At 42.9% G+C, this 26180-nt stretch overlaps 2 protein-coding genes across 3 annotated transcripts; both read right to left on the bottom strand.

Moving 5' to 3' along the window:
• Positions 1 to 8246: 8246 nt before the first annotated feature.
• On the bottom strand, positions 8247 to 21064 carry si:ch211-204d2.4 (uncharacterized protein LOC100003662 homolog). The gene is made up of 12 exons (XM_034594728.1): positions 20729 to 21064; positions 17147 to 17328; positions 16964 to 17020; positions 16415 to 16463; positions 16213 to 16310; positions 14042 to 14173; positions 13700 to 13789; positions 13524 to 13592; positions 13345 to 13415; positions 10940 to 11003; positions 10013 to 10090; positions 8247 to 9897 (listed from the first exon to the last, which is right to left on the bottom strand). Exons 2-12 carry the CDS (start codon positions 17285 to 17287, stop codon positions 9454 to 9456), a joined length of 1293 nt encoding a protein of 430 aa, XP_034450619.1. The 5' UTR covers positions 17288 to 17328; positions 20729 to 21064; the 3' UTR covers positions 8247 to 9453.
• A 2304-nt stretch (positions 21065 to 23368) lies between these two features.
• si:ch211-113d22.2 lies at positions 23369 to 24984 on the bottom strand. 2 transcript variants are annotated; one of them, XM_034594756.1, is made up of 3 exons: positions 24784 to 24984; positions 24290 to 24430; positions 23369 to 23640 (listed from the first exon to the last, which is right to left on the bottom strand). In XM_034594756.1, the coding sequence occupies exons 1-3, from the start codon at positions 24830 to 24832 to the stop codon at positions 23426 to 23428; spliced, it is 405 nt and encodes a 134-aa protein (XP_034450647.1). In that variant the 5' UTR covers positions 24833 to 24984; the 3' UTR covers positions 23369 to 23425. The 2 variants fall into 2 exon arrangements, with proteins under 2 accessions (XP_034450647.1, XP_034450648.1); XM_034594757.1 differs by having other exon boundaries at positions 24290 to 24403; positions 24784 to 24981.
• Positions 24985 to 26180: the final 1196 nt, after the last annotated feature.

Genomic DNA, 26180 nt, shown 5'->3' with positions numbered 1-26180 from the left:
GCAGCCCTGATCTGAACCCCCCCTCATCCCATCCTCCACTACAAATGGAGTCAAGTCCGCCTCGCGCACTCTGCCCTCCCCCTTCTGCCTGCTCCGCGCTCCCATAGGTCTGCACGGCGCGTTGGTATCTGCAGCCCAAATCATGGCTGCGACACTGGCCAATCACACACACAAACGCATGTACACGCACGCACACACACACACACACACAGCCAATACGCACGCGCACTCGGGTCGATGGTTATTTATTTTTCAAAAACAATTCTCACATTAACTGTTTGCCACTGCAGCATCAATCATATACACTAGTGATATCATGTCACACCACAACATGACCTCTGACTGATTTTGTGCCACTCTCCATTCTGTAATCTGTAGTTACACATCTGTAGATATCTTGAAAATAAGTGATAATCCATTCGAACTGTGGCTCATCACCGAGATTGTATAAGAGGTGACAGTATTTTACTCTTACAATAATTAAACATGATTTCAAAGGAAGCCGACAGAGACTTAACCAGAATCCAAAAGGAAATGGTGGTTTTGTTGTTTTACGCAGAGCTTAGCCATGGTTATTCATCTCCCATCCCACATCACCCAAATATGGTTGACAAATACATGACAGGGTTTATTTGTCCTGGTGGAGAGGGCACTGCATTATCATCATCATCATAATCAGTATTTTTATTTATGCCAGTGCCTTATATAGAGTAGTACAACATAAATACATCCGAGTGAGTGGACTTGGTTTGTGAATTTCCTAAAACAACAAAACCCCACAGCCCTAATCTCACATGACGGACACGCATATTATCTCACAGTAGATTACAGATGCAGGCAGAGGAGGCCTATAACAGCAGCGGCAGCAGCAGCGGGTTGATGCGAGGGCGCATCACTTTGACTGGATTACTGGAGATCCCGGAGGCATCCAGAGTTGAAAGTTGACGGGGTCACCAGTGGGTCAACATGCCGGATCCCTCCGTTATCCATATTTCTACCGATTCCTACAGCCCCCCCCCCCCCCCCCCCTCTCCTCTCTCCTCTTTCCACGTTCCTTCACCCAGCCTGGCACAGTCTAATTTGCAGTGATTTGTACAGATGTAAGCATTAACCTACGAACCATCCTCCCATTATTAATTAACACGGAATGTGGAATATGTTTCCGCAGCTCAGTGTCGACATGCATGCCAAGACGCACATGATCCAAAATAACCTGCGGCACAAATTACCGTAGTTTCTATAATTACATTTAATTTGAACGTAAAACCAAACATCACATTACATATTTTAAATAAATACTTAATAGAATTGGAATATGTGGGGGAATCTTGTGCGTAAAATCGCCCTTTTACGCGGGAGAATTTGTCGTTTTTTGCGCACATGCACGCGTCTACATTTTGCGGGAAAAGCATCAATAGCAGCTCTTACCGTGTTTAAATAGAGATCCAAGGATGAGAGACCTTCTCGTCCCCAGCAGCGCGGTGCACAGCCTCTCCTGCACAGCGCAGCGACACGCGGGTGATGCAGTGAGAGCGCGCCGCTGCCACTGGGTGAGATGGGATCTGTGTGCGTGATTGCGCGCGGGCGCTTTGTGTGCGTGAGTGTGAGTGTGTGTTTGTGTGTGTGTGTGTAAATGCAGACCCATCAACTTTCCGATCTGCTCTGATACCCTGCCAATAAGCCTATCAATTTCTACTCAGACACGCACGAACACAGGCGCTGTCTGTGTCAGATTTAAGCTCATGTCTTTCTGAGATTGTTATTGAAGTGCGATTCAAATTTAATTATTCATTGCTATTCAGATTATATCAGAATAGCGATAAATAATTTAACACATTTTAAGTTAATAATTTAGTCGTCCATACATAAGTTTTTAAGTTGCCACTTGTATTTAAACAACAAGCAAATCTTAACTTTGATTGAACGACTTTTTGAAAAGTAACCTAATATTTTTATTCTAATATATGTTAAGAAAACATCCCGTGGTTCATTTAACAATGATCTTTTAAAAATATTATATTATTATACTTTTGCTGCAGTTTGAAGAATGTCCCTAAAATGTTTATCACGTTCATAATAAGTGTTTGCAGTCGAGGTTTATTGGAGCTCTTTGAGAATTTGTACTACATTTAAATTTTCCAAAAAATCTGAGGTGGGATATCGAAATATAGAACTAAAACTTGTTTTGCAAAAAAAGCCACTTTGCACAAAAATGTGTAAAAGGCATGAGAAGTAGCAGTAAAGTTAGACAGCATGGCGTTAACTTTTTTTAATTTAAAAACTGGAGCCAATAGGCCAAAATGTTGATCAGAAATGATTTACTTCCGTGTCAGAAATAAAGATAAATATGTTCTTATCAGTTGCAACAATACAGCAACTCTATCATTAAATGAGTGAACTAAAAATGAATGATTAAAATATAAAACCTCGAGAAAAAGATAAGCTACGCGAGACGGGACTTGCTGCTCATCCTAAACTCACAGTAACGCGTATTGAGCCTCGGACAACAGACTAAAGATCGCAACAACCCGTTATTTTATTCCCGAAATTTTAAGTCTGCGTATTTCTGGAAAAATACAGTTTCATCAAATACAATATTTATGAAAAGTTAAGTAAAACTTCCTCCATTAAAGGGTGTAATTATAAAATTGAAAAAATATATATATAACCCATGTTATTAGTCTTAACAAATGAGTTGTAGACACAGTTGAATTTATAAAAGTAAATCCATTTTAGTTTTTTTGGTTCACAATAAAATATCTTTAGACCAATGATCCAATCACTGCAGCTCAATAACAAGGCAGAATATTTATTGTTTTAAAACAGCTTTTTTAACCATTAAATATAATAAACCGCTGGACTTCACTTAAAAGTAAAAGTGTTCATAAATAATTCAGTTAATAAATAAAAACATTAACTGAAATTGGAATAATTCTACAATGACCTATTCATTTTTTTTTAATGCTTCAAAAACTTGATCTAAATCTGTTATACCGGATTGCAGGACCTTGTCCTAAATGACTTTAGATTGTGAAAACTAATATCCAACAGGAGGCTGCTGTGCGCACCACAGATAATATTCTTTAGGGTTAGTGTTTACCTGCATGCATTTACTATGACATTAAAAACTTGACAAATAAATCCAATTCTAAATCCGTATTTTGTCTTTCTGTGATATAAATCTTCATATGGTTTTATGCTTTAGTTGCTTGGTTAAATCCAGCAGAAGAGAGAGAGAGGCAATAATACCTGAAATGAGGTGGTGGTGGTGGCGGCTGGACAGCTCATTATTGTCCCATCCTGGCTTCAGCTGACTGGATCCTCTGTTCTCCGTCTGGAGGAAGTGGTGAAGGGGTCCCAGACCTCCTGCACTCAGCAGGTCTGTCTCACACACCTCCAGCTCGGCCTGAGCAAGTGTGTGTGGCATTAGAGGTGAAGGTCAACCTATTCCTCTGCAAACAATCACATCACACAGGGCAAAATACATTCCAACCAACCCCCCGCCTCCAGTGTGTAAGGCGGTCTGATGTGGGAACAGTGGAGGGTGGGGGTTTGGCAGTGGTCCAGACGGGGCCTCAGAGTCCAGATGAAGGAAAACCTGTTCCACATTAATATGACTTCATATTACACATGTTAGAGAAACATGGCTTTTCCACCGAAAACTACAAACACATCCACACACACGGAAATCAACTAATCTTTACTAATTACTTGTTCCATGTTTAATCTAGACATCATGGATTGAGAAATAAAGTCATATGACTTTAATTTCTGAGTTGATTCACAGTAATATTCTTCCCATCACTCATTCCCAGCAGAAAGCTGCTTGCCTGTCAAGAGTCAGCCGAGCACTGAGCCCCAGGCCGTGAGCTCCAGTGACTCAACTTTGACTCAGATGAGCAGAACACAAACAAACAAGCAATAATCAGTCTAACAATCCCAGTGACAATGCAAACTATCTAGAACTAGACTAGTAAATCTAAACTAGTAAAGTCGATCATATGAATGTCGCCAAGCAGAAGTGGTCGATCTTAATCTCACTCACCCGCCATTGAAACCAAATTCAAAGCTCTTTGTCTTTAGCACTGTATAAACGACAGATTTTCAATCATGTCTGACCCTAAAGAACAGATTTACCCGAAAGATGCCTGTGAGATTGATATATTGAAATATCATTACAACCAGAAGAGCACTCAGAGATCACATACCTCCACTGTCTCGCCATGTTTAAGAGAGTCAAAAATAAATATCGCCCGTTTATCCAGATCTGCTCCAAAATTGAATGGATTCATCTTTGGTCATCCCACTACACATAATTTCATGGACATAGGTTTAGTATTTTGAGTAATCCTCCTTTCAGACAGACAGGAAAATATAACCTCCTGGAGATAATAACTTACTCCTCGAAACCAGAACATTTTTTAAAACTGAGAGAACTTCCACTCTCGTAACTCCCAGGTTGTGAAGGGGGCAGTCAAGAGACAATCTAGAACAAGTCCAGAATGATTTGGGTTCATGGGGTAGTAACGTTTTTTCTGGCAATTTCCTTAACTTTTTCAATGTTAGGGCAAGAGACAAAGGATATTGTTCAATTACATTAGATTTCTGCCTATTCAATCCTGGTGGCACACCTTTCTGGATAAAAAAACTTAAAAACTTTACTTTAAACATTTCCGAGTAGTTGACAGCACAAATCAATTTGAATTTATAACAATTAATAAAATGATTAAATGTGCCTGATGTAAATTCAATTACCACTGACATCACATAAGAGCACATGAGCAGATTAAAGTGGACACACACAGATAAATTAGTGTTCGCTACCGTTGTTATGTTCCAGATTAGAACATTGTTTGTTTTGCTTTATTCAGATCCATCATTCAGGAGTTTGTGTTTGGGGGGGGGGGGGCAAACCAAGTAACGGCTTTCCATTTCCACAGAATTTTTTTTGTTTATTTGACGCATTCAGTGTTAATCTGTTGGGATTACTTACTCTTTACAGAGATGTTCAGAAATGTAATTGAGCCTAGTGGTTCTGAAATGTTTGTTGATTTGTGTGTATTAAGGGTCTCGTGTGACTCTACCTGCCCGTTATGGATCAGGCTGGAGCAGGGCAGGTGTGAAGTGAACACCCTGGGTGCGTTCGGAACGTCATCTCCTTTCCTAACCACTATTCCTTGACCCCGATGGAACGAGGTCAAGGAAAGATGTGAAGGAGGAGCCCTGAGGTACGGTGGCCCAGAGAGCTCAACGCACTGCAAATTAAGAAAACAACTTGCAACATCCTGCAAAAAGTCACAACACAAACAAGCTCAGAAAACTCCTTCATCAATGCTTGTTGTAGTTCTATGCTTTGTGCCGTTGTTATCGTTTCTGTATTTGCATGTGTTGTGACTTTTTGCAAATTGATGAAGTCGCTTTCTTAAATTGCTCGTGTTCTATTTGCATGTGTTTTCTTAATTTGCAGTGCGTTGAGCTCTCTCAGCCACCGTAGTAAGGAGTTAAGAGGAAAAAAATCTGATTCCACGTACACACTGTGTTTTTTTAATAAACAGCTTAATTCATAACAGAAGATATGCACAAAATGTACAGTGCTCTGTGCTGTCGGCTGTGCAGGGGCAGTCATGATAACGCTTCCTGTCCAAAATAGAATGACACATCCTGAGAAAAGATGTTTTCATTTGATACAAAGGGAACATTTAATCATTATCTACCCTCACAGGAAATAATAACATAACAGATTTAAATGAGAATGAAACAAACAGGACTGAAATGTTGAAAAAACTAATAAAATGAGGGGACATAAGAATCCACAATCGTGGGATTAAAATGACTTTTATATTTGTGTTTAGTTAGATGATGATGTTTTGAACTGAGCAAATTAGTTCAATATGTTTGTTGTTGACTGGACATGTGTGACAAAGAAGAAATCAGTTTTATTCTCTGTGTCAGGAGAGAAAAACAGCTGTTCTGTTTTTTATATTTACGTGGGTGTGTCCTGGGGCAACTGTGAGGTTGTGTAGCTTTAAATGTTGCTGCCTCACAAAATTGTGGGGCGGCATTTTCTCCTTTCCTTTCATTAAGGATGGTCCGATGTTTCCTACGCTGAAGGAGATAAGTTAGGAATCATTGAAGCTCCTTTTCTTATCCTTTAGACAATTCAAAGGGCTCTTATTATGGCGGCCACTGAAATACTTCACTCAGTTAGGAAGGTTCTTAAGCAAAATGGACGATTCACACGCAGCCCCTAGTTGGATTTAGTCGGTCTTGGAGAAGGTTAAGGTTGCATGTGTAGTTCATCTTGAGAAAATGAAGTCTGCTGTTTCTGCCTTGACCATCGCCTACATTTCACAAACTAAAAAAGTATTTTTGACCCTTCTCTGACTCCATACTGTGCTTACACTACAGTTTTTATTCTTATATATATATATTTTACATGTCTGACCCCCTAACTTCTGCTGATTCTTTGTATAAAGTCAAGCCAGCAACTCAGTTTAGCATCAGTTTGTGCAGCCAACAATTCCTCAGAAATGGACCTATGTTCTTTAACTGAATCAGATTACTGAAACGCATCGGTAACTGAAGAAATTATATAACTGGGGAAAAAATGTCATTCACGAAAACTTTTTCCTTTCAACTGACATGTTTAATCATTCTCTACTTTCTCCTCTATTTCTGTGAAGCTTTTATTTTGAAGGACACATTCCAGTAAATAAGTCAGTGTTTTTTATTGTTGAGCATCAGGCATAATTGTTCATTTTAACCATACTTAAATGTTGGGATTGATATTTAAAGACATTGTGTTAAGTTTCAGTGACTTTTAAAGTGAGCTGTTGATGGAGAAAAGCTGCTTTTTGAGCTCATTGCACCTTAATCTGCAAACATGTTCTTCAAACACCATCTAACCACGTTTCTATGGTTTGCACTCACTAGACAGTGTGGTGTCTTGCAGCTCCCTCTAGTGGTTGTCCTCTGAAAGCAGGGAAACAAGTTGGGGCATAATTAAATAAGGCATGGTCCAAAAGACACAAACTTTTCTCCTTCACCATACACACGTTCCTCACACTAGTCTGCAAGCAATAAAACACACCACTCCAAAAGTACAAGGGAGCAACGACTGTATTTTGTAACAGTTAACATCACGAGAGAGTGACGGCATCAGAAAGAGAGACAGAGCAGTCCGCTGCAGACTCGTCCATGTGGGAACATTAACATTTAGAGAGGCAGAGTGTCTGTGTGCCCTCGGAGCTGCTGTCACTCACAGGCGTCACACTGAAGTGCTACGTGACCTTTATGTCCCGGACAAGAAATTCAACCTCCAAGGCTTCTGGTCTGTGGCCGCATGAACAGAAATGTATGTCTTTGTTTCCCAGACAATGCACAGACACGGAATTATAGAGAAGTAGATTATTTTTGGAACAAGGTTGAAGATCAATGTGCCCCAAAAACTCAGTTTACTGACTTTATAAATGGCAAAAACAAAGATTCATGATAAAGATTTCTCTTGTATTATTTTGTACATGTTGTTCGGGGGGAACATTGGGGCCCCATGTTTATCCTCTGTGTTATAGTTTTTCTTTCTTTAAGATCGCCTAACTTTCATCGCTGTCTTCATCCTCACACGTTTCTGCTGGGCTTCCTCTCAGTACCTTGGGGAAGCTCCATCTTTAACAGACTGAAAACTCATTTCAACACAGCTGACATTTCACAGGCACTCTGGGCCTTTTGTACCTAACGACACAATTGGAACCGCTCAGAGGAGACGTTTCCCTCTCTCCGGCCCTGCAGCCGCACAGCTGCACCGGCAGGCGCAGAGGGGAAGTGGACGGAGGTCAGGACAGCGTTTTAGGCGTTTTACCTAATGGACCTTTGCTCTGGACGTGTGAAACACTTCACTTAACACAACCTCCGGGCACTAGATTGGCATGTGTGTGCACGCTTGAGGTTTTATCTACAAGAGCGTGCATGTGTTTTAAGGTGACAGTGTTAAAGGGCAACAGCGTTTGCCTTGACCCTCTGCATGCCTGAAGGTTGGACATTTTCTGCATGTTAGAGAGAAAACAAAAGATAAAAGTTGAAAGTTTCAGTGTCAACACTTTTATCACAAGATAAGAAAAATCGAAGTTTGTGATGTCTTTGCTGTAAAATGTGGATGGACCCACCGGCCACTAGATGGCAGAGTGTGAAAATTTGAATTGAAAGTCATAAAAATCTGAGTTGAAGGAAAAAAAACACCCCAAACAGGACAAATTAAAAAGCATCATTTAATGTACAAGTTGGAGAATTAACAATGTACGCAGGCAGACAAGTGCACACAGCTTCAGAAAACGGAAACAGGCGTGGAACATGGAACCACATGGATTAAGTCTTGGGGTGAACCTGTGAGGGTTTGAAACTGAATATGTAACAACACAAAATATCTGAGGCACCATCTCAGAGGAAGCTGATAAATCTGCTGTGAAAGCTGTGTCAAAAAAAAAAGGAATAAAAAAAACAAGTAAAAATGAGAAAAAGCAAAGTGCGGAATTTCAATTAAATTACCAAAAGTAGTGGCACATTTTCCCATGTAATGCTGCAGTAAAAAAAAAAGAAAAAGAAAAATCACATTTACAAAGCTGACAACCAGCTGATCAGCTGTACTTTGATAGTGGAAGTACATTCTACGACGAGTACCACTGAAACACGGCTGTGTTGTTACGGTACCACGTTAAACACAAAGAGACGAGTCACAGTTTACTGACGATTGATCTTGAAGCCACCTATTGAAAAGATTATCTAGAACATAGTGCAAACACATAAAAGCTGCTGCATCTCCTTCGTTTCTGCCTGTGCAGATGAAAACACTAGAGTCAGTTGGCATGTGAGTGCAGGTACCGTTTTTTATACGAGACAGGATACTTTCCCCCAGACACCTGATTAGATTGTACTAATAAATGCTTGTTAATCATTAATGGAGGAACGTTTGAGGTGAGGTTTATTTAACCCAATGTTTGTCTCTGGAGGAAAGAGGGGATGCACTGCTCAGCTCAACTGGAAAATAAAATGGGGTATTTTGTGAAATTAAGTATGAATATTAAACACATTGACACTAATATTTATCCACTAATATGTGAATACGTCTAGTGAGGGGGTGAAAAATGTATCTTCTTTTGTGCATGTGCCAAAATGTTTGAGTCTGTAAGAACAACTAACAAGACTATTCAAGTTTTGAGAGGACGTTGCACTAAAACCACTCCATCGTACCTTTTCACAGTCCTGTGATCAACCAACACTGTGCCTCTGGTCTTCTTCCTGCTGGGTGATCCTTCATCTGCAAAGCACCTACATGACCAGCAGGGGGCCCCCAATCTCAGTCACAGTGTCACTTCATTAGCAGGGAATACTATTATTAACAGTCACATTCATTTCAAAACAGGTACCAACGCTGGAGTCCACACATGAGACTCCAGTGAACTAGACGTCTGTGGTGCGGATGCCGTCGTCATCAAGGCTGAAGGGGAAGCTGCAGCCGGTGTGAGACTGAGGCTGAGAGCGGTGCCTCCGACGCTCGCTCGCCACGTCTCCTGACGCCGCGAGGATCCCCAGTCCGCTGATGGAAGGCCCGGGATTCGCGCTAGGGCAAGGGGCAGAGAGGGAGTTGGAGGAGGAGGAGGTGGAAGAAGAGGTGGAGGAGGAGGAGAGAGAGGGCAAGTTTGGGACGGAGATGAAAGGGCTGTCCTCGTCCTCGGCATCCATGATGGAGGGCTCACAGGGTGGGACAGGGGTCCAAGGCTGCCAGCCCGGCGCCACAGAGCAGGACTTGACCAGGGAGGGTCTGACCAAATCACTCGGATGACCACGAGACGCAGAGGAGTTTTGACTCCGATACAGAGAAGAGGCACGTTTGAATGAAAACCCCTGAAATAACAGACACAAAAAACACCATATTCAAGAATCAGAATCAAGCTTCCATTTCCTGATGAACGCAGTGTTTTTTTTGCTCCAGCGGAAAGAGGAGAAACAACAGAATTACCTTCGGGGGACCTCTGAACTCCTGAATCTTCAACTCAATGTCCCTGATCCAACTGTGCATCTCATCTGGAGAGTCTGTCTGCAGGGAACAGGCACCAGAAGATGAAGCAGAGCAGCACGTCTCTCTACAGTCATTCTCACACCAGCTACTGGACGAGTCTGTCCTGTTGTGTCGAGTCACATTTTCTACAAGCTGCAAATCTTATTCTATGGGATAATTCTTGAGAAACTCTTTTTTCCTGAGTAGCCAAACCCTGATGCAGCGTATTCTTCTGTGTCATATGCCTCAAGTGTTGTTCTAAAACGAGCGAAACTAAATATCCGTGTCTGTTTCTATAAATCAAAGTTAATGTCATGTATTTTTCATATATAACTGTATTTATTACTGACGATAAAGAAAAAAGATTAAAATGATAATGAGTTGAAGCCCCAGTGTATATCCCGTGTGAGTAGATAGAAAAACTCTAATCCAAATGTCAGTTTAATCTAAGATGCTGTCATTGTGGTGTTTCCATTTTCACTGTGATAAAAATCTGTTTCATCTATTTCTGTTTATGTGTTGTGTTTGTCAGTTGAGATGTTGGTCATGCTTCCCCTTTTTTCATGCACGGACAAAAATAAAATAAGTGTTCAGACCTACAGTGGCTCCCACCCCCCCCTGTCTCTGCATTACCCGCCTGATCAGCTGAACCGGATGTTATTGTTGTCATGGTAACAGATGGCTGTGCCCGTTTCACAAAAACAAACTTTTCATGCTCCTTAACACAGAGCTGGTGCCACACATCAGCAGCAGAGCATAAAACAAGTGACAACATCAGGACACCTGCGACAACAGATCGTCTCTGTTCTCGCTTTGTGTTCATTCATTCAGTTCTATATCAACACGAGTTCTCAAAAGTCTCCTGTTTCGGTTGAAAGAGATTTTTACCTGAATGTAGAAGGTTCTGGAGCTGGTGATGATTTCAAACAGGTTGTCTCTCAGCAGGAGATCCCTGAAAGTAAAAAACATCCTGTTGAAACACAGTAGCTACAAGGAGGGTTATGTGCAAAGCTATTATCTGTTTATTTCACATAAATATCTGAATTAGAGTGTGGTCACCCGACCCTTGGCCGGGCCGAGTTCGCACAAAAAAGTTTAAATGATTTTGGTGTTTTGGTCGTAATCAGGGAAAACCAGCAGGAACCGTGTGTGTGTGTGGGACAGAGAAACAAAAACTCACTGCAGTTTACATGGAGCAACTGCATCGAGCTCGGATCGGGGTTCAGACACAAAAAGCAGAAGGCCTGTCGGGTTTGGGTTAGTTTCGTCTGTTTTCTCTCTGGCTCGGAATGATTGAGACAGAAATATGCAGCCTGACTCTGATCTGTATCTATACAGAAAATGGTTGAATGTACAACTTTTACAGAATGATTTGTATTTAAAATGCACCTTGATAAACTGTACTGGGATAAATTGCATAGCATTCCTTGGAAAATAATGAAGTTGGTTGGATTTTGCGATGGATGATATAAGTTAAAAGCATTTTTTCTACAGTAACGGTTTTGTGTCATGGCATTACAAAATACTCTCACCTCTATTGTACTTATTGGCGAAGTCAGAGAACAATGTCCTAATTATTTGGAAACAGGAGGTGAGGTTGATTAGTAAATGTGATATGATTGGTTCTCAGAGTTGGCTGCAACTATTGTTTTGAGCTGTGAATCAGCTGTGTTGCTCAACAACCTGGATCTGAGCAATTCAAATATTTTGGGGGGGAAAAGCTCTTTACCCCATTACCGTTTTTTTCACCTTGCCAAATCATTTGTGATCTGACGAACCACAAATATACCGTTCCAAGAATTGATGTCATTGTGGAAACCAATAACTGTCAAAATCTATTACTATGATTGTCCTAAACTATTACTCCAAAGAATCTGCCAAGAGCAATTGTCAAACAAGAAAAATGCAGTGCAAACTTAATCAGTAATTCAGTTTTAAATAATATAAAGTATAAGGGATTTACTTTTTAATAATAAACTCCAGGACTAAACCGTTTTTACATCTTTCAAAGTATTGTGTCTGTCAAAAATAAGCTGGCATAAGGAGGAGATGAAATACATTTCATCCTCTTTGGAAACAGAGAGAAAGCCACAAGAGAGAGAGAAAGCCCATCCACCTTGCTGCTGCAAGCTTTTAGTGCCATGTGACACTGTGATGAACATTTCTAACCAGCAGCATTGTCTGAAATCCAGTATGAATCACCTTCGGTCAGCAGTGTTGCGACATGTAAAAACCAGCCTGTTACCTGTGTGTAACCTGTGGGTGTGATATGATTCATTAAGTGTTTTGGGAAGTGGATCTCCCGTGTGTGTGTGTGTGTGTGTGTGTGTGTGTGTGTGTGTGTGTGTGTGTGTGTGTGTGTGTGTGTGTGTGTGTGTGTGTAAATCACTGTAATGATTGTGTTGCAAAATCCATGTCGCTGCAGAGCGTGACACAAGTAGTGGTAACTAAACCATGAAGTTTGTCATTTTGCACAGATTTGTAAGACGGTCCCTAACTTCAGCTCATCAGTTTCTCTCTACCGCCAAATCGAGCTCAGTGGTCGGATCACGAGTTAAAAATATCACCTGTACAATATCAGACACTTGATGCTGCAATAAGAAACAAATCTAGTGAAGACAGAGAAAAACAAAACTGAGGATAAATGTCATTGAATGTGCGAATCTTCTTGTTTTTAGTCTTCTAGTGCAGTGCCTGTTCTAAACCTGCCTTTTCTAAACCTGCCTGTTCTAAACCTGCCTGTTCAGAATTAGCTGTTTTCTCGGCCTGTGTTGATGCTGGTTGCAGATTTCTTTCTAAAACTGTAAGAGACCAGCTGCAGAACTCAAACCACTGAACCCTGAAGCTGCTGAGCTGCTGCACAAAGAGCTCTTCACCTGTTTATTCAAAGTTCAGTGAAGCTCGACTCAGTAGCAGAACCCAGAACTGGAGAATCAGCTGTTGTTGACATTGTGGGGAACGCGCCTGCTGTTGGGACCGACAACGTCATTTGCGTTGATGGGCACTGGTCGCCTGTTTATTCAGTTTATTAATATTGAACGTAAAGTGTGTAAAACCAAATCAAGCACTGTACTTTCTTATACACATGTCAAGAGTGAAGGTGATAAGATGAACGGTTCTCCAGATATGTGAGCCACATACAGACAGACGGGGATTTCTGGAATGAGTGGATATAAAATAACTTTACAATGAACTCAAACTGCAGTGATTCAGATGCTGTTCATATACAGTATCAGATGGATAGAGAGGAAAATGCTGGGATCATTCGACTCAGTGATTCACGTTTGACTCACCCAGACTTGACGAGACATTCGTGGACCCTCTGGATGTCCCTGAGTGGAATGGCTCGGAGAGGCTCCTTATCCTGCAGCGAACATAAACACAACTCAGACGTGTGCAGACAAAGAGCCTAGTCACACAAATAGACAGGAAATACAAGATATTAACAACAAAACAAATCCTGTCTCCTCACCACTTCAGACTTGAAGTAACTGACTGTGTTTTCATCCAGGGTGAAAAAACGCCTCTTCCAGCTTTTTCGCTGAAAAGAAAGACAGAAAAAGAGAAACACCACATCACAGATTGCACACAGACTTTTTCAACAAACACAGAGTTTATCAGCTACATCGTGAGTAGCTGGGTACTCACCACATTTCCCTGTTTCACACAGTAACCACATCTCAGCACGCCCAGCCTGTTGCCCTTCCTCTCTCTGCCTTCCGTCTCTTCACTCTCATTCTGAAACATTTCATCAAAACCCCTCGTCATCCTCTTCAGCACAATCACACTCACGGTCACCAACATCTTCAAATATCTCAGCTCATACTTGAAGTGGTTTCGGACAAAAGACTCTACTGACATCAAAGGCCACAATCAGATACAAGTTAAGACATCAACAATTAGTTAATTTTTTCCTTAAACAGAACCACAACTGTAATTGTGATTATAGTGACCACACGTTTTTGGGAATTTTATGTTCCTCTACTTTACCTGGATGGGAGTGTGCACCACCACCCCCCCGATGATCTCAGTCTTGTAGGCCTGCTGCCTCTTCCCTCCCTGAGTGTCGCCGATCACTGTCGTCACATCAGACCTCGGAGGTGCAGGGCCAGATTTAGGAACCTGTCAATAAGTAGGAAAATATAAAGTGCACCGATATCAGCGAGCAAAACTGATGCAGCAACATTTGCCCCGACGGCCGGGAGTTAGTGGTTCAATTCCCCCTGGGAGTCGATTTCCAAACTGCAATGAAAAGTTCACTGTAAGATGTAGACGTTCACCGTAGTTCACTAGAATCACCACCTTGTTGTTGAATGCCAGACTCATGTAATATATGTAGTCAAGACTTTGAGAGAAGATATTAAGAACATGTTGTCATATAATAAGCTTTTGAATTCTTGGGGTTAGGGTCAAAAACGTGTTTTGTGAGTCACGGAGACATTGACCTTTGACTTAAATCTAATCCAATTTAAAACTAAGAGGAATGTGAAGCATCTTGTTAAATTATAATTCAGTGTTGGTCTCGGCCACAGTGTCACTTCATTAGCAGGGAATACTATTATTAACAGTCACATTCATTTCAAAGCAGGTGCCAACGCTGGAGTCCACACATGAGACTCCAGTGAACTAGACGTCTTTGGTGCGGATGCCGTCGTCATCAAGGCTGAAGGGGAAGCTGCAGCCGGTGTGAGACTGAGGCTGAGGCTGAGAGCGGTGCCTCCGACGCCCGCTTGAGATGTTGCATTTACAAGAGTGTGACAAACTGACAGACAACCTGAAAACATAAAGCCTCCAGCCATGGCTGTCGACTCAGAGTTGTCGGCCCTCATTGATTAACTGTAACTGAGTTAACAAGCATCTGTCATTTAACACTATACAGCACCACAAGCTGCTGCCTCTGAAATGATCATTGAATTGAATCAAAACAGTTTAAAACATAAACCGAACTTTATAGGTTTACTGCAGGACTGCTGTATTAACTTGTATTAATTTAATTTAATTAATTTAGAGTTTATCTGAGTGAGGATCAAACACTCACATATTAAATATTGATGTCCCCACAGAAAGAATAAGACAAAATCATGAACCCCTGTGATGTGGCTGAAGAAGAAAAATCCACTTCCTCTTTTCTAAATTAAATGCCTGAAACTCGTTGATCATAGTTTTACTTTTAATTCCTGCGTCGACATGATGTCCATTGCGCTTTCAGAGAGCGTTTTCACACAGACTCATTGAGTGTGGAGGAGGCTCAGAAAAAGGCGGCGGAGCGGCCCTCCAATCGAAGGGGAAGTGAAAGAGACAGCGAGCGGTGCTGCTTCCTGTGTCAGTGTGCAGGTGAGAGAAAAAAGAGAAACACTTTCCTCTGTCATCTCATCTGTGAGGAGACATCTGCTCATCGCCGATTATAAAGGCTCCTGCACTGGACCGACGCAAATAATATGTAAATGTGTGTGATGCACACCCAAAACACATACGCAACACTGCTCTGACACCTCCACCACAGTGACGTGAGTCTGTTATCACTCATAATTCAGAACATTCACAATTTCCTCATTCATTAATAAGTGTGTGAGAGGGTAACTGTAGGTAAGCTGCTGACATCTGCACCCTCCCAAACCAAACCCCCGCAAACTGCAGCTTCCAGCAACCAGGTGCAAATAAATCCCTTATTAATCTGACTGCACATTACACCTGGTTATGAGTTCATGGGAAAAGTATAAACAGATCTCAAGTAAAGGGCAAAGTGATCCAAGACTTTTGGACCCCCACTTTAGGGAAGGCAGGAGGAGATTCAGACTTTCAAAACAACAGGAAAATGTGCGGAACACTCAGGCGAGGGGGGGCACCTGGGTGGAACATAGCTCTTCAATCTTGTTCTCTTTCCAAGTGGACATCTTCATCAGCATCTTCTACATGCATGCGACCTCTTTCTCACCCTGAGGTGTTTGTGTTGTTCTTGTTATTTTGAGTTTTGCATCACGTTTTCCTGCCGTATTCTCACATGGGCTCACTCAGACATTCCACTAGGGGGCTGGCATGAAGAGTTGTGGAAAATGTCCGGAGCAGCTGACCCAAACATTTGAGTTCTCACTGCGTATAATTTCAGGAAAATGTGCGGAGTTCAGTGCACGTCAGAAGTGTACACAAGTGGTCGCACTCACAGTGATCTTGCTGGCCTTGTTGAGAGCAGCCACCCAGTCCTTCATGTCAGTCACATCGTTTCCTTGGAGGAAGTAACGCCGCGAAACTGCATTAATGACTGCAGGGGAAGACAAGACACTCATGAATATCCACTATTTATAACCCACTATATTATTTCATCACACGTGTGCCCTTGTGAGCTACTGCATAAGACTGACTCACCAAAACAGAACTCTGTCTTGGGCTTTTGCTTCGCTGTGGCTTCATTCACCTGAGGAGAGGAAAAGATGATGAGGAAAGACGAGGCGAGGAGAGGAGACGCCATGAGAGGAAATGAGAGGAAAGAAGACAAAGGAAGAGGAAAGAAGAGGAGGAGAGGAAAGGAAAGGAGGTAAGAGGAAAGAAGAGGAAAATAGGAGAGAGGAAGAGAAGAGAAGAGAAGAGGAACATTTCATAACTTTGACGTGTGTTTGACTCAGAGTGTCCATTGAGGAGCTGTCAGCGCGGCGGTGCACTGAAGCCAGATGTCATTATCTCTGGTTAGTTCAGCGAGCGCTGTGACATCTGGAAAACTTCACAGACTCTGCTTCAGTTCTGCGCTGCATGTGACCGTTAACTATAACTACAGATAACACACAGATCTTGTGTGTCTGTGAAGCCCATATGCATGTTTTTCTATTTGTGTGCACTCTGGGAACTATGCGTCCACGCCACACAAACGCGTCGCCTGTAGACATAAGGGCGAGTCGACGGAGGGAGAGAGCGGTTTACCTTAGAGATGTAGGTTAGCTTCAGGCTGCCAACAAAGCTGGCTCCGCTGGGCAGGTTCTGCATGCAAACACAAACACACAGACTCGTCATTGGACCTCAGGGTCCAAGGTTACATGGCATGTATTGGTCAATTTTCACTTCCTCTTGCTGTTTGTACAAGTGTGTGTGTCGTGTGTGGAGCACCTGAGGGTTGTCCATATACCATAGCAGAGCATTTCCCTGCGTGTCGAGGATGAAGTATCGTCTCTGGAAGCGGCAGCTGTTCTCCTTCTCCTCGATGTCCAGGAAACCACACACACGGTTCAGCCGGTCCACGTACGGCATGCTGCTGCTGCTGCTGCTGCTGCTGCTGCTATCACATATCACTGGGACAGACGGACAGACAGAGAGACTCAAGTGAGATGGACAGGGGGAGATGAAAATGTATATGGAGCAGCTGAGTGAAACAGACAGAGAGACAGAGACGGGCAGACATGGAGGATAAAGCATCTTTCATTTAGTTTTCAAATAAATGCTCACACACACACACACACACACACACACACACACACACACACACACACACACACACACACACACACACACACACACACACACACACACACACACACACACACACACACACACACACACACACACACACACACACACACACAAAGAGACCCGCACTCACACTCAGCAGTTTTTCATGTGACGTGATTGAGGCTGAGCAGCAAACCCCGAAGCCCGAGGCTGAGCTGAGGCCCTCCACCACAGCCAAAAATTACAGACTGCACTCAAGATCTGCACACACGCACATTTCCACTGGCCAGAGAAGAAAGGGGAGCGGGAGGAGAGGGGAAAAGAGGAGAAGGAAAAAGAGGAGAGGAGGAGGAGGAGTGACGGGGCTGAGGGAGGGTGGGTGGATATGTTCATTAAGATGATGGCACGCATGTCTATCACTGGGGCTGCCGACTGCCGGTGAAAAAAAAAAAAACACTCTCATTCAGCCGAGACCTGCTGATGGTATCTCAATCCAAGAGTTTTATCGATATGAGACATCTGACAGTAAAGTTTAACATGTTTTTTTCAGTTCTTTGGCTGAGTTTTGAGATTTCTGGCTTGTGACGTGGTGAGACCTCAATTTCATAATATTGTTCTCCTTAAGTTTCCGGGGGAACTTTTAGTCCAACTCTGCAGACTGAACACCGTGAAGTTATCACAGTGACTTCCAGCGCTCGCTCAGATGCTCTGAATAAAAAAGCAGGTTTTCTGCAGTTTTTTTTCCATTTCACTTCAGGACTTGACATCACCAGATATTTTACTGCATGGAAAGGGCCTCGAATGTAACGTGGCCCCAGAGGTAATCTTATGGCAACCAGGCCACATCTGTGACTGATTTTTACAATGCATTGGACAGTCATGTAAAATATCACAGTACTATTTAAAGACATGTAAAGAAGAGGGAAATTATTTATCCAGCTTCCTCCCACAGTCCAAAAATACACAGATTGAAGTCAAATGGAGACTTTAAGTTGACCATGGGTGTGAATGAGGGTGGTTTGTCTCTGGATGTTGAGGCGACCTGTCCAGGCTGTACCCCGCTTCTCACCCTGTATCAGCTGGGATTGGCTGCAGCTCCCCCCTCGACAAATAAGTAGTATAGATAATTAATGGATGAGTAGGAAACTACTTTCAATAACATGCTCACACACACGTCACCCAACAAAACACAGACAAGAGAAATAAACAGGTCACATCTTCCCCGGACGTCCTGTGAGACTATTTTTAAGTCGCTGGTTCGGAAAATGCTTCATTCTGAAACTGCTTGTGGGCCGTGCTGCTGATGCGTCAGCCATCCAACAGATTTTCTTCAGCCCATTGCAATAGGTGAAAAATGCAAACCACTCACAAGCCTCCTGCAGAAACTCCAGAGTCTGTAATGGAAAAGTGGAATTGATGCCGCAGAGGTCAGACACACACACACACACACACACACACACACACACACACACACACACACACACACACACACACACACACACACACACACACACACACACACACACACACACACACACACACACACACACACACACACACTTTAATGTGTGGCACTGGCACATCTGGCTTAACCATCAACCATCACGGGGACAAACTGTCTGTGGCATCTCAGGCAAAACTTCACCAGTAAATATAGTTCAGACATCAGATTATCAGATATGTGTGAGATTTGAATACTCGGGCTGTGAAACGTAACAAGGTGACACACACCAGTTATAATAAACAGGGTTTGTGTGTATGAGGACAGAACATAGCTGTGATATCTGAGGTATTGTCTTTTACCACATCCAGGGTGGTGAACTGACCTAAAACTCTGTACATTCATCTGCTTCATTCTGGACAAGTTAGGCCTCTTTGAACAGCAACAGAAACACATTCTGTGTGTCAGGGTTAAAAGAGTAATGTCCAGACAGAATGGCACAGTAACAAAAGACTGGTCAATGTTCATGCAACTGGAACCAAACTTTGAATCCCTGGTAGGACTTAAACTCTGAAGACTATCAACCCCACACTTCCACAGATGCTGCTCAGTACTGACGTGGGTTTTACTTGCCTGGTAGATGCTTCCAAGACCAAACCATGGACCCAAAGTGCTGCTACCTGACTTCACTTGATTCTATTTCCCTCCAGAGCTGCTGAAGACATTATACATCTGCTTTTAACAAGCGGATTTTGTCTCCCTGTGACAACGTAATTGACTTTGACGTGTGAAATCAGTGGAGTTGTGCCTTTAACTTAGAGTTTAAAAGATTTGGTGACTTGACAGGAAAAGTAATCAGCAACAATTTGAATAACAAAGATTACCTCTTGTGGAAAAGCATATTTGATCAAATAAACCACTTAGTGTTTGAATACTGATGGTGGATGTTAATTACCATGGCAACAGTCCACATTTCAAGGTATTTGGGTCAGTCCTAATATTTCTATTTCATCTTTTGCCACTCGTCACCGACAGAGGTAATAACAATTGGTGGCTCTTGGTTGGTGGCTGTTCTATGTTTGATAACATTTCTAATGTGAAATTTGGAAGGATGTTGTATGGGTCAGGGAAGATTAGGGTGATAAAGGTCAGGGTGACAAAGTGGCAGAGGTTTATTCTGTGTCCTTCTAGTTTGAAATGGTTCAGCCTCTGACTCCACACAGATAATTCTGATGCATCCTAAACTCGTCCTGTGTTTTTACTGTAAGATACTGATCTGAAAACTGTGCAGTGAAAAGTGCAACGTTTTCCCCTAAGGGCATAAAAATGCTATGACTCAAATGAAACACATCAAGACTACGAAAGTATTTTGGTTTTGCACAAATCTAACAACACAAAGACTTTACTGGAGCTCTGGAAAGTTGTGACACTTTCCCAAACTCACCGACATTGCATGCACCAAAGGATTAATCGATTAATCCCACAAAATCCTTTATCAGCTGCAGCTCCGGGTCGATCCCCTCATTTCTCATGACAGCAGCAGCAGCAGCAGCGGGCACGAGCCTCACGCCCCTGAATGACACATGTGACGGTCACTGTCGTGCGCGCGTACCCAACGTGATGGCGAGCACGCGATGAAAAAGTTGAAGTGTGATCATCAGACAAGAGTTTAGTCAGAGACACCTGACAGACATCACATATGTTCGGATGAGCTGCACTGACTCACCACAGACTCACACACACACGCACGCACACACACGCACACACACACAGTCACAGAGTGTCCGCTGTGTGCTTCTTACCCGCGGAGCTGCAGGAGTCAGTGTGCGCCACAGCCAGCGCCCCGCACGGCTCCGACGCGCAGAGAGGAGACTTGTTTGTTTGGCAGGAGTTTGCTGAACACGAGCATGGTCCACTCGAGTTGTTTCTTTAACAACCTCCACGCACAGCGGAAATTCAAAAACAAAGCCGGCTCGTGTCGCACTGTCACAGCCTCGCCTGTTTTGTTTGTGTGGTCGGATTACACAGGACTCGTCTTTTTTTTTTTTCCGGGTAGGACGTTTCGTTGTCAGAATAAACCAGCCCCGGATGTGAGCTATGCGTCCTCTCAGCGGCTCCGGCCGCCGGGTCCTCCTCCTCCTCCTCCTCCTCATGCTGCTGCTTCATTTGAGGAACTAAACTGAACTTAACTGTCATTTTAACGAGAAAAAAAAAACCTGTATTGTAATTTCAGTAGCTTCACTTGTGCAGTTTTGTTCTGAGAGCATTGTTTTTTTGTTTTTTTACTGACAGATACAGACAGATAATAACAGATACAAAGTGTGCACCATCTTTTCCTCCTGCAACTGCATGAGATATGTTGTATTGCATTTTTTTTTTCATCTTGGACTTCTATCTTAAGGACACTCGTTGGCACAATGCATTCCCTATAGCCCCTCACCCAAATATTAACCAAGTAAAGTAAATACCCAACCCCAACCTTTATCTAACCCTGATGCTGACTAACCCTAAAACCAAAGTCTTGCCCCGTTAAACAGCCCTTTGAAAAAGATGTGCTCACTTTCCCAACATGGTCCTCACAAAAGATATACTAGTGCACACACCTAACCTAAAAACATGTCTTCACATTACAATTCAATGATTCGCATTATGGTAACTTGCTTTTTTTGCTCATAATGAAGACGAGTTCCCATAATGTGACTGTGTAAACATGGCCGCACAACATGAGTAATGCCTGAACCATACACGCAGACACACAGACACACACACAGCTGGTTCACATACAGAGAGTGAACCTGGATAAACAGGAACACAGTGAAGAATAGTGTCATTCATCCACCTGTCACAGGAGGTGAGTGAGTGTGACGAGTACGAGATCATGTACCAAAAGCTGTGGGTGGGAAAAAATGTACTTCCTGTACACTTCATGGTCCTGTACTGAAGTGTAGGAAACCCCTTTAATTTGATTTTGTGTTTTTTGATGTTTTATGTCATAGACAGTCCTCCTCTGTTATCAGAAACCCAGAAATTCTCAGAATATAGGACCTCGGTGTCCTTGTAGCTACAGCTCTGAATAAAAGTCCAACAGCCCAGGAATTACAGTTATGCATCTTCTCTTTGTGCAAATAAGATATATACAAAATATACAAAAATATACAAAATAAAAAAATATTTCAGAAATAAGCTACACATTGTTGTATTTGCATTGTTACTCATGAGTGGACAGTAATTTTGCTCAGTGCTGGTTTGAAAATATCACATGTAGCTGTTTATTACATGTCTGATTACAAAATTGAGCAGTTTGAGTCTGAGCAGTGTTGTGCTTTACAGCTGCAGGTCACAGGGTTGTCAGGGACTCGGAGACTCAGTTATAATGATGTAGAAGAGCGTTGCATTAGGGAATAGAAGCACTTTTAATACTTAAAATATATTTAGAAGTGAGTAGTTGCTTTTACTCAAGTAGAAAATACATTTTGTCTATGTATTTCTACTCTGTGTTTGAGTACTTCCTCCCCCACTGCCTGACCTCCTTCTTTGCAAACACTTTATTATATGTACTCAAGAGTCTGGGTTATGAATTTTCATAGTTGGTGTTGAAATAAGAAATATCAGAATTGATTCGTCAGTTTTTCTCCTTTTTGTGTCCTCCTGTCAAGAGGAAGTGGTTGCACGTCATATGACCTGCCTGAGGACGGAGACCTACCTCACTGATTTCATATCCTGTGGCGACTGCACAGGATTCAAGTTACACATCAGTCACAGAAGGAAGTCTCACAGTTTCCACAGCCTCTGCTGAAAACGATCAGATGGCTCTGCTCTACAGTTTGCGTGCATCTGCAGATAAATGCTTTTACATCGGGGACATGAACGTAAGCAAAATGTTTTTTTCTCTGGCTTTTAAAAGGTCAAGTGTAGGTTATGAAATGTACGATACTTACCTACGCACAATCACGCCCTGTACCCACTCACACAATAAAGGTGAGATTGTATCTTTATTCAGACAAGCTTGCATGCACGAACATATACATTTTACAAAGATTTGTGGTGATTAAGTTCTCTTGTTACCATGGCAACGACATAAGTGAATCATGCGGTTCTATGGTGTCAAGCGAGCTGTGCACCTACCAAAACCACAACTAAGTAGTCACCAGAGGGGCCGGAGCTGTAAAGAAGATGTTCCTCACTTTGTAGACACATATTCACCACAAACACTCTCAGGTTCACACTGCCTGAGAGTGAACATGCCAGATGAGATAATAAAGATATACTATTCAAGTTTTTGATGATAATCTAAAAAATAAAATGAGACAATGGAAGCTGCAGACATTGCAGCTCGTATTTACAGGGCACGCAACCCAGCCGTCAGAAACACTCAATATAAAACACATCTCAAAATTGCAAGAAACTCTCTGCAGCTGGAATCCTTTCTTTCTTTTTGGACGGGTGACATGACAACACCACAGATAAGGAAAAGAAAAGAAGGGGGGGGGGGTATGAGTTCAGAACTGACTCAGTGCCACACGCAGCAATAAGCCTGTGATCAGCAGCACGGGGCTGGAGGCCAGAGCCCCTGCACCGTTGTGGTCCCCGTGGCTGTGGCTCCTGTGGGGCCCGTTGCAGTCGTCACCGAAGCAGCACGCCACCTTGGCTCCAGAGTTGCCTCCTTGAGCCTTTTCGCAGAAAGCCTTGTAAGTGCACGACTTCATCACAGTGTCTGAAAGAGAGCGACGCCGGGAGACGTTTAAAGGCTGACGGCTTCTGTTAATTTGGTACGACACAGTGAACTCAGTGAACTCTCCCTCCTTATACCCCTACTACTCCTCTGTTCACACACACACACACACACACACACACACACACACACACACACACACACACACACACACACACACACACACAGAGAGATCTGAGGATATCATAAACCACTGGGATAATGTTCAGCAACCTCAAATGAAGAGAGGATGTAGACGTGGAGGCTTTTTGATCACATGCACACTCTCTCTCCCTCTCTCTCTCTCTCTCTCCCTCTCTCTCACACACACACACACACACACACACACACACACACAAGACAAGACAGAAGCCTACTGGCAGAAGTTAATAGGACATTTTTTGTGGGAAGTAATAAATACAAAAACCTTCTAGTGGTGCATTATGGGATTTAATTTTGGCCTTCTCTTTGCCAATGGAAACAACATGGGGACTTTTTTAGGTCCCACCGACTTCCTCAAACCTCTGTGTCACACATGCACTGAGATATCGTTGCTGTGCTGACCTCTAGTGAGGCATTTACATCACTGTATTCAACCAAATCAGCCTTCATTGTTGTGTGTTTTCCTCGTTGTGTTTGTGTGTTTACTCACTGGGTCCTGTGATGGTGGAGCAGGCGTCAGCGTATTGAGGGCAGGGGGTGGAGCCCTGTCGGTTGCAATCGTCGTCATTGGACGCCACGCACGTGTGACATTTGAGGCCGTGGCCTTTGCAGACAGAACAGGAGAGAACACCTGAATTTGAGACTAAGCATGCATGTTCACAGGCGGGTGGAAGACATGCACAAACACACACACACACACACACACACACACACACACACACAAACTTGCAGAGAACCATATATTGCTGTCAATCTTATGCCAAATTTATTCAGGTTTAAATCTGTGACAGCTTTACATGGGAAGTGTCCCAAACTGTGCAGGCCTCAAGCTAAACCTGCTTTTACCACTGAGGAAATGAACAATCCAGGATCATCTGTGCTTCTACAACCCATCCACAACTAGCCTGCCAGCTGCTAATCATCAAAATCCTCACCCACTGCCTGAAATAATCCAGCGTCAGTGTCGGTGTTATGGGAACTCACTGTGACAGGCCAGAGAGATGAACAGCAGGAGGGCGAGAGCGGTCTTCATTGCAGCTGGCTGAAGGCTCCCAGCGTCTTCAGGAGTCCAGAGAAAGAGTGGACAGGCTGAGAGGAGTCGCAGATGGAGGGGACACTCCAGGGTTGTGGAAAAGGAGGAAGAGGAGGGGGTTTAGACACGAGAAGGTGTCTGCATGGGGGCATTAAGGTCTTATCTCTGTAATCTCCATCTATGCTGCACAGCTAGCACCCTGCAGTAATAGACTTAACCCAGCGAGCTTTAACAGGGAGACGCACTCTTAGTTTTAAGGTCATTTGTTGGAGGATCGGTTCCACGGCGCAGTTTAGGTTGCAACTGACAGTTTGGGAAGTAAAAAAGACAAGTTCATCAATCACTCAGGGAGGAAATCAATCACTGCTTCAACGGGACTGAGTGAGAGTATGTGTGTGTGTGTGTGTGTGTACTCATTTTTGTTTCCACTATACACGCTGGACCTCATGGGGAACAAAGCCTGGACCTGGTTGTAGGGTGTCCACTGTCCAGTTAGCATAGATCAGAGGCTTATAGCTAAGCAAACCTATGAGTGTGATTGTATGTGTGTGTCGGGAAGTCTGACGTGAGTATTGTGCATCATTACTGGAACGGAGGCTTAAGCTGAGACCATAACACACACACACACACACAAACATACCATGTGAAAATTCATACAGAAATCAGTCAGGAAAGCAGTTGCAGAAATTACAGTGGAGCAAATAATATTTATTCAAGCAAATGTACAAACAATCACCGTTAGTCCTCAACACAAGTGTGACAATCCCATTTCTTATTTACAAACACAAACCGTGACTCAGGAAAGGGAAGTCAGAACCCAGGATACCCCTCCATACTGGGGGTCTGGACCAGCTCTCTGTTTAAAGTGTCCCAGCCTTTAGCTCTGGAGGGTTTTACCCTAATAAAGTTTGTAAAGACTACACCTAGAACGTAGTCTACCCTGCTTCCTCTGGTACAGCACCCTACTGAGTAACCCTTTAATTCAGACACAGCTCTCCTTCCATAGACCTTAGCATGTTGATAGATTCAAGTCCAAAGGATCTGTTGGTTTCATTGCTTTAAGTAAAGTATGAAGTTACACACTTCAACCTAACTCACAATCACAAAGCTAAAGGGTCACAGCTTCACTTTAACTGCAGTATAGATATTCATCTACGAACGATAGCAGTGGCAGAGCAAGGAGCTCGAGCAGATTCAATTCTATAAGTAATAAAAATCACTAATTCAAAATAATACATCTAAATGAATAGAGCTGAGGCTGGAATGGTATTTACCAAAGGGAGGGGGACATGGGCTGTACAACCTTTCTTTCCTGTCACAGGGAGTTGGGGTACCAGTGAGAAAACAA

The sequence above is a fragment of the Hippoglossus hippoglossus genome, chromosome 9 (genome assembly GCF_009819705.1).
Source record: "Hippoglossus hippoglossus isolate fHipHip1 chromosome 9, fHipHip1.pri, whole genome shotgun sequence".
NCBI lineage: Eukaryota > Metazoa > Chordata > Actinopteri > Pleuronectiformes > Pleuronectidae > Hippoglossus > Hippoglossus hippoglossus.
The sequence above is the reverse complement of the archived record's forward strand: the minus strand, read 5'-3'. Positions and strand labels throughout refer to the sequence as shown.

What these genes read in the sequence shown, in the direction of transcription:
- si:ch211-204d2.4 (XM_034594728.1), bottom strand. Translation starts at nt 17,287, where the DNA reads ATGCCGTACGTGGACCGGCTGAACCGTGTGTGTGGTTTCCTGGACATC. An exon ending in ACAAGGCCAGCAAGATCACT is followed by an intron (nt 14,174 to 16,212) that starts GTGAGTGCGACC and finishes ACTTATTGACAG; the next exon opens with GTTCCTAAATCTGGCCCTGC. An exon ending in AGTTCAGAGGTCCCCCGAAG is followed by an intron (nt 9,898 to 10,012) that starts GTAATTCTGTTG and finishes CTGTTATTTCAG; the next exon opens with GGGTTTTCATTCAAACGTGC.
- si:ch211-113d22.2 (XM_034594756.1), bottom strand. Translation starts at nt 24,832, where the DNA reads ATGAAGACCGCTCTCGCCCTCCTGCTGTTCATCTCTCTGGCCTGTCAC. An exon ending in CATCTCTCTGGCCTGTCACA is followed by an intron (nt 24,431 to 24,783) that starts GTGAGTTCCCAT and finishes TCTCAAATTCAG; the next exon opens with GTGTTCTCTCCTGTTCTGTC. An exon ending in CTCCACCATCACAGGACCCA is followed by an intron (nt 23,641 to 24,289) that starts GTGAGTAAACAC and finishes GCTCTCTTTCAG; the next exon opens with ACACTGTGATGAAGTCGTGC.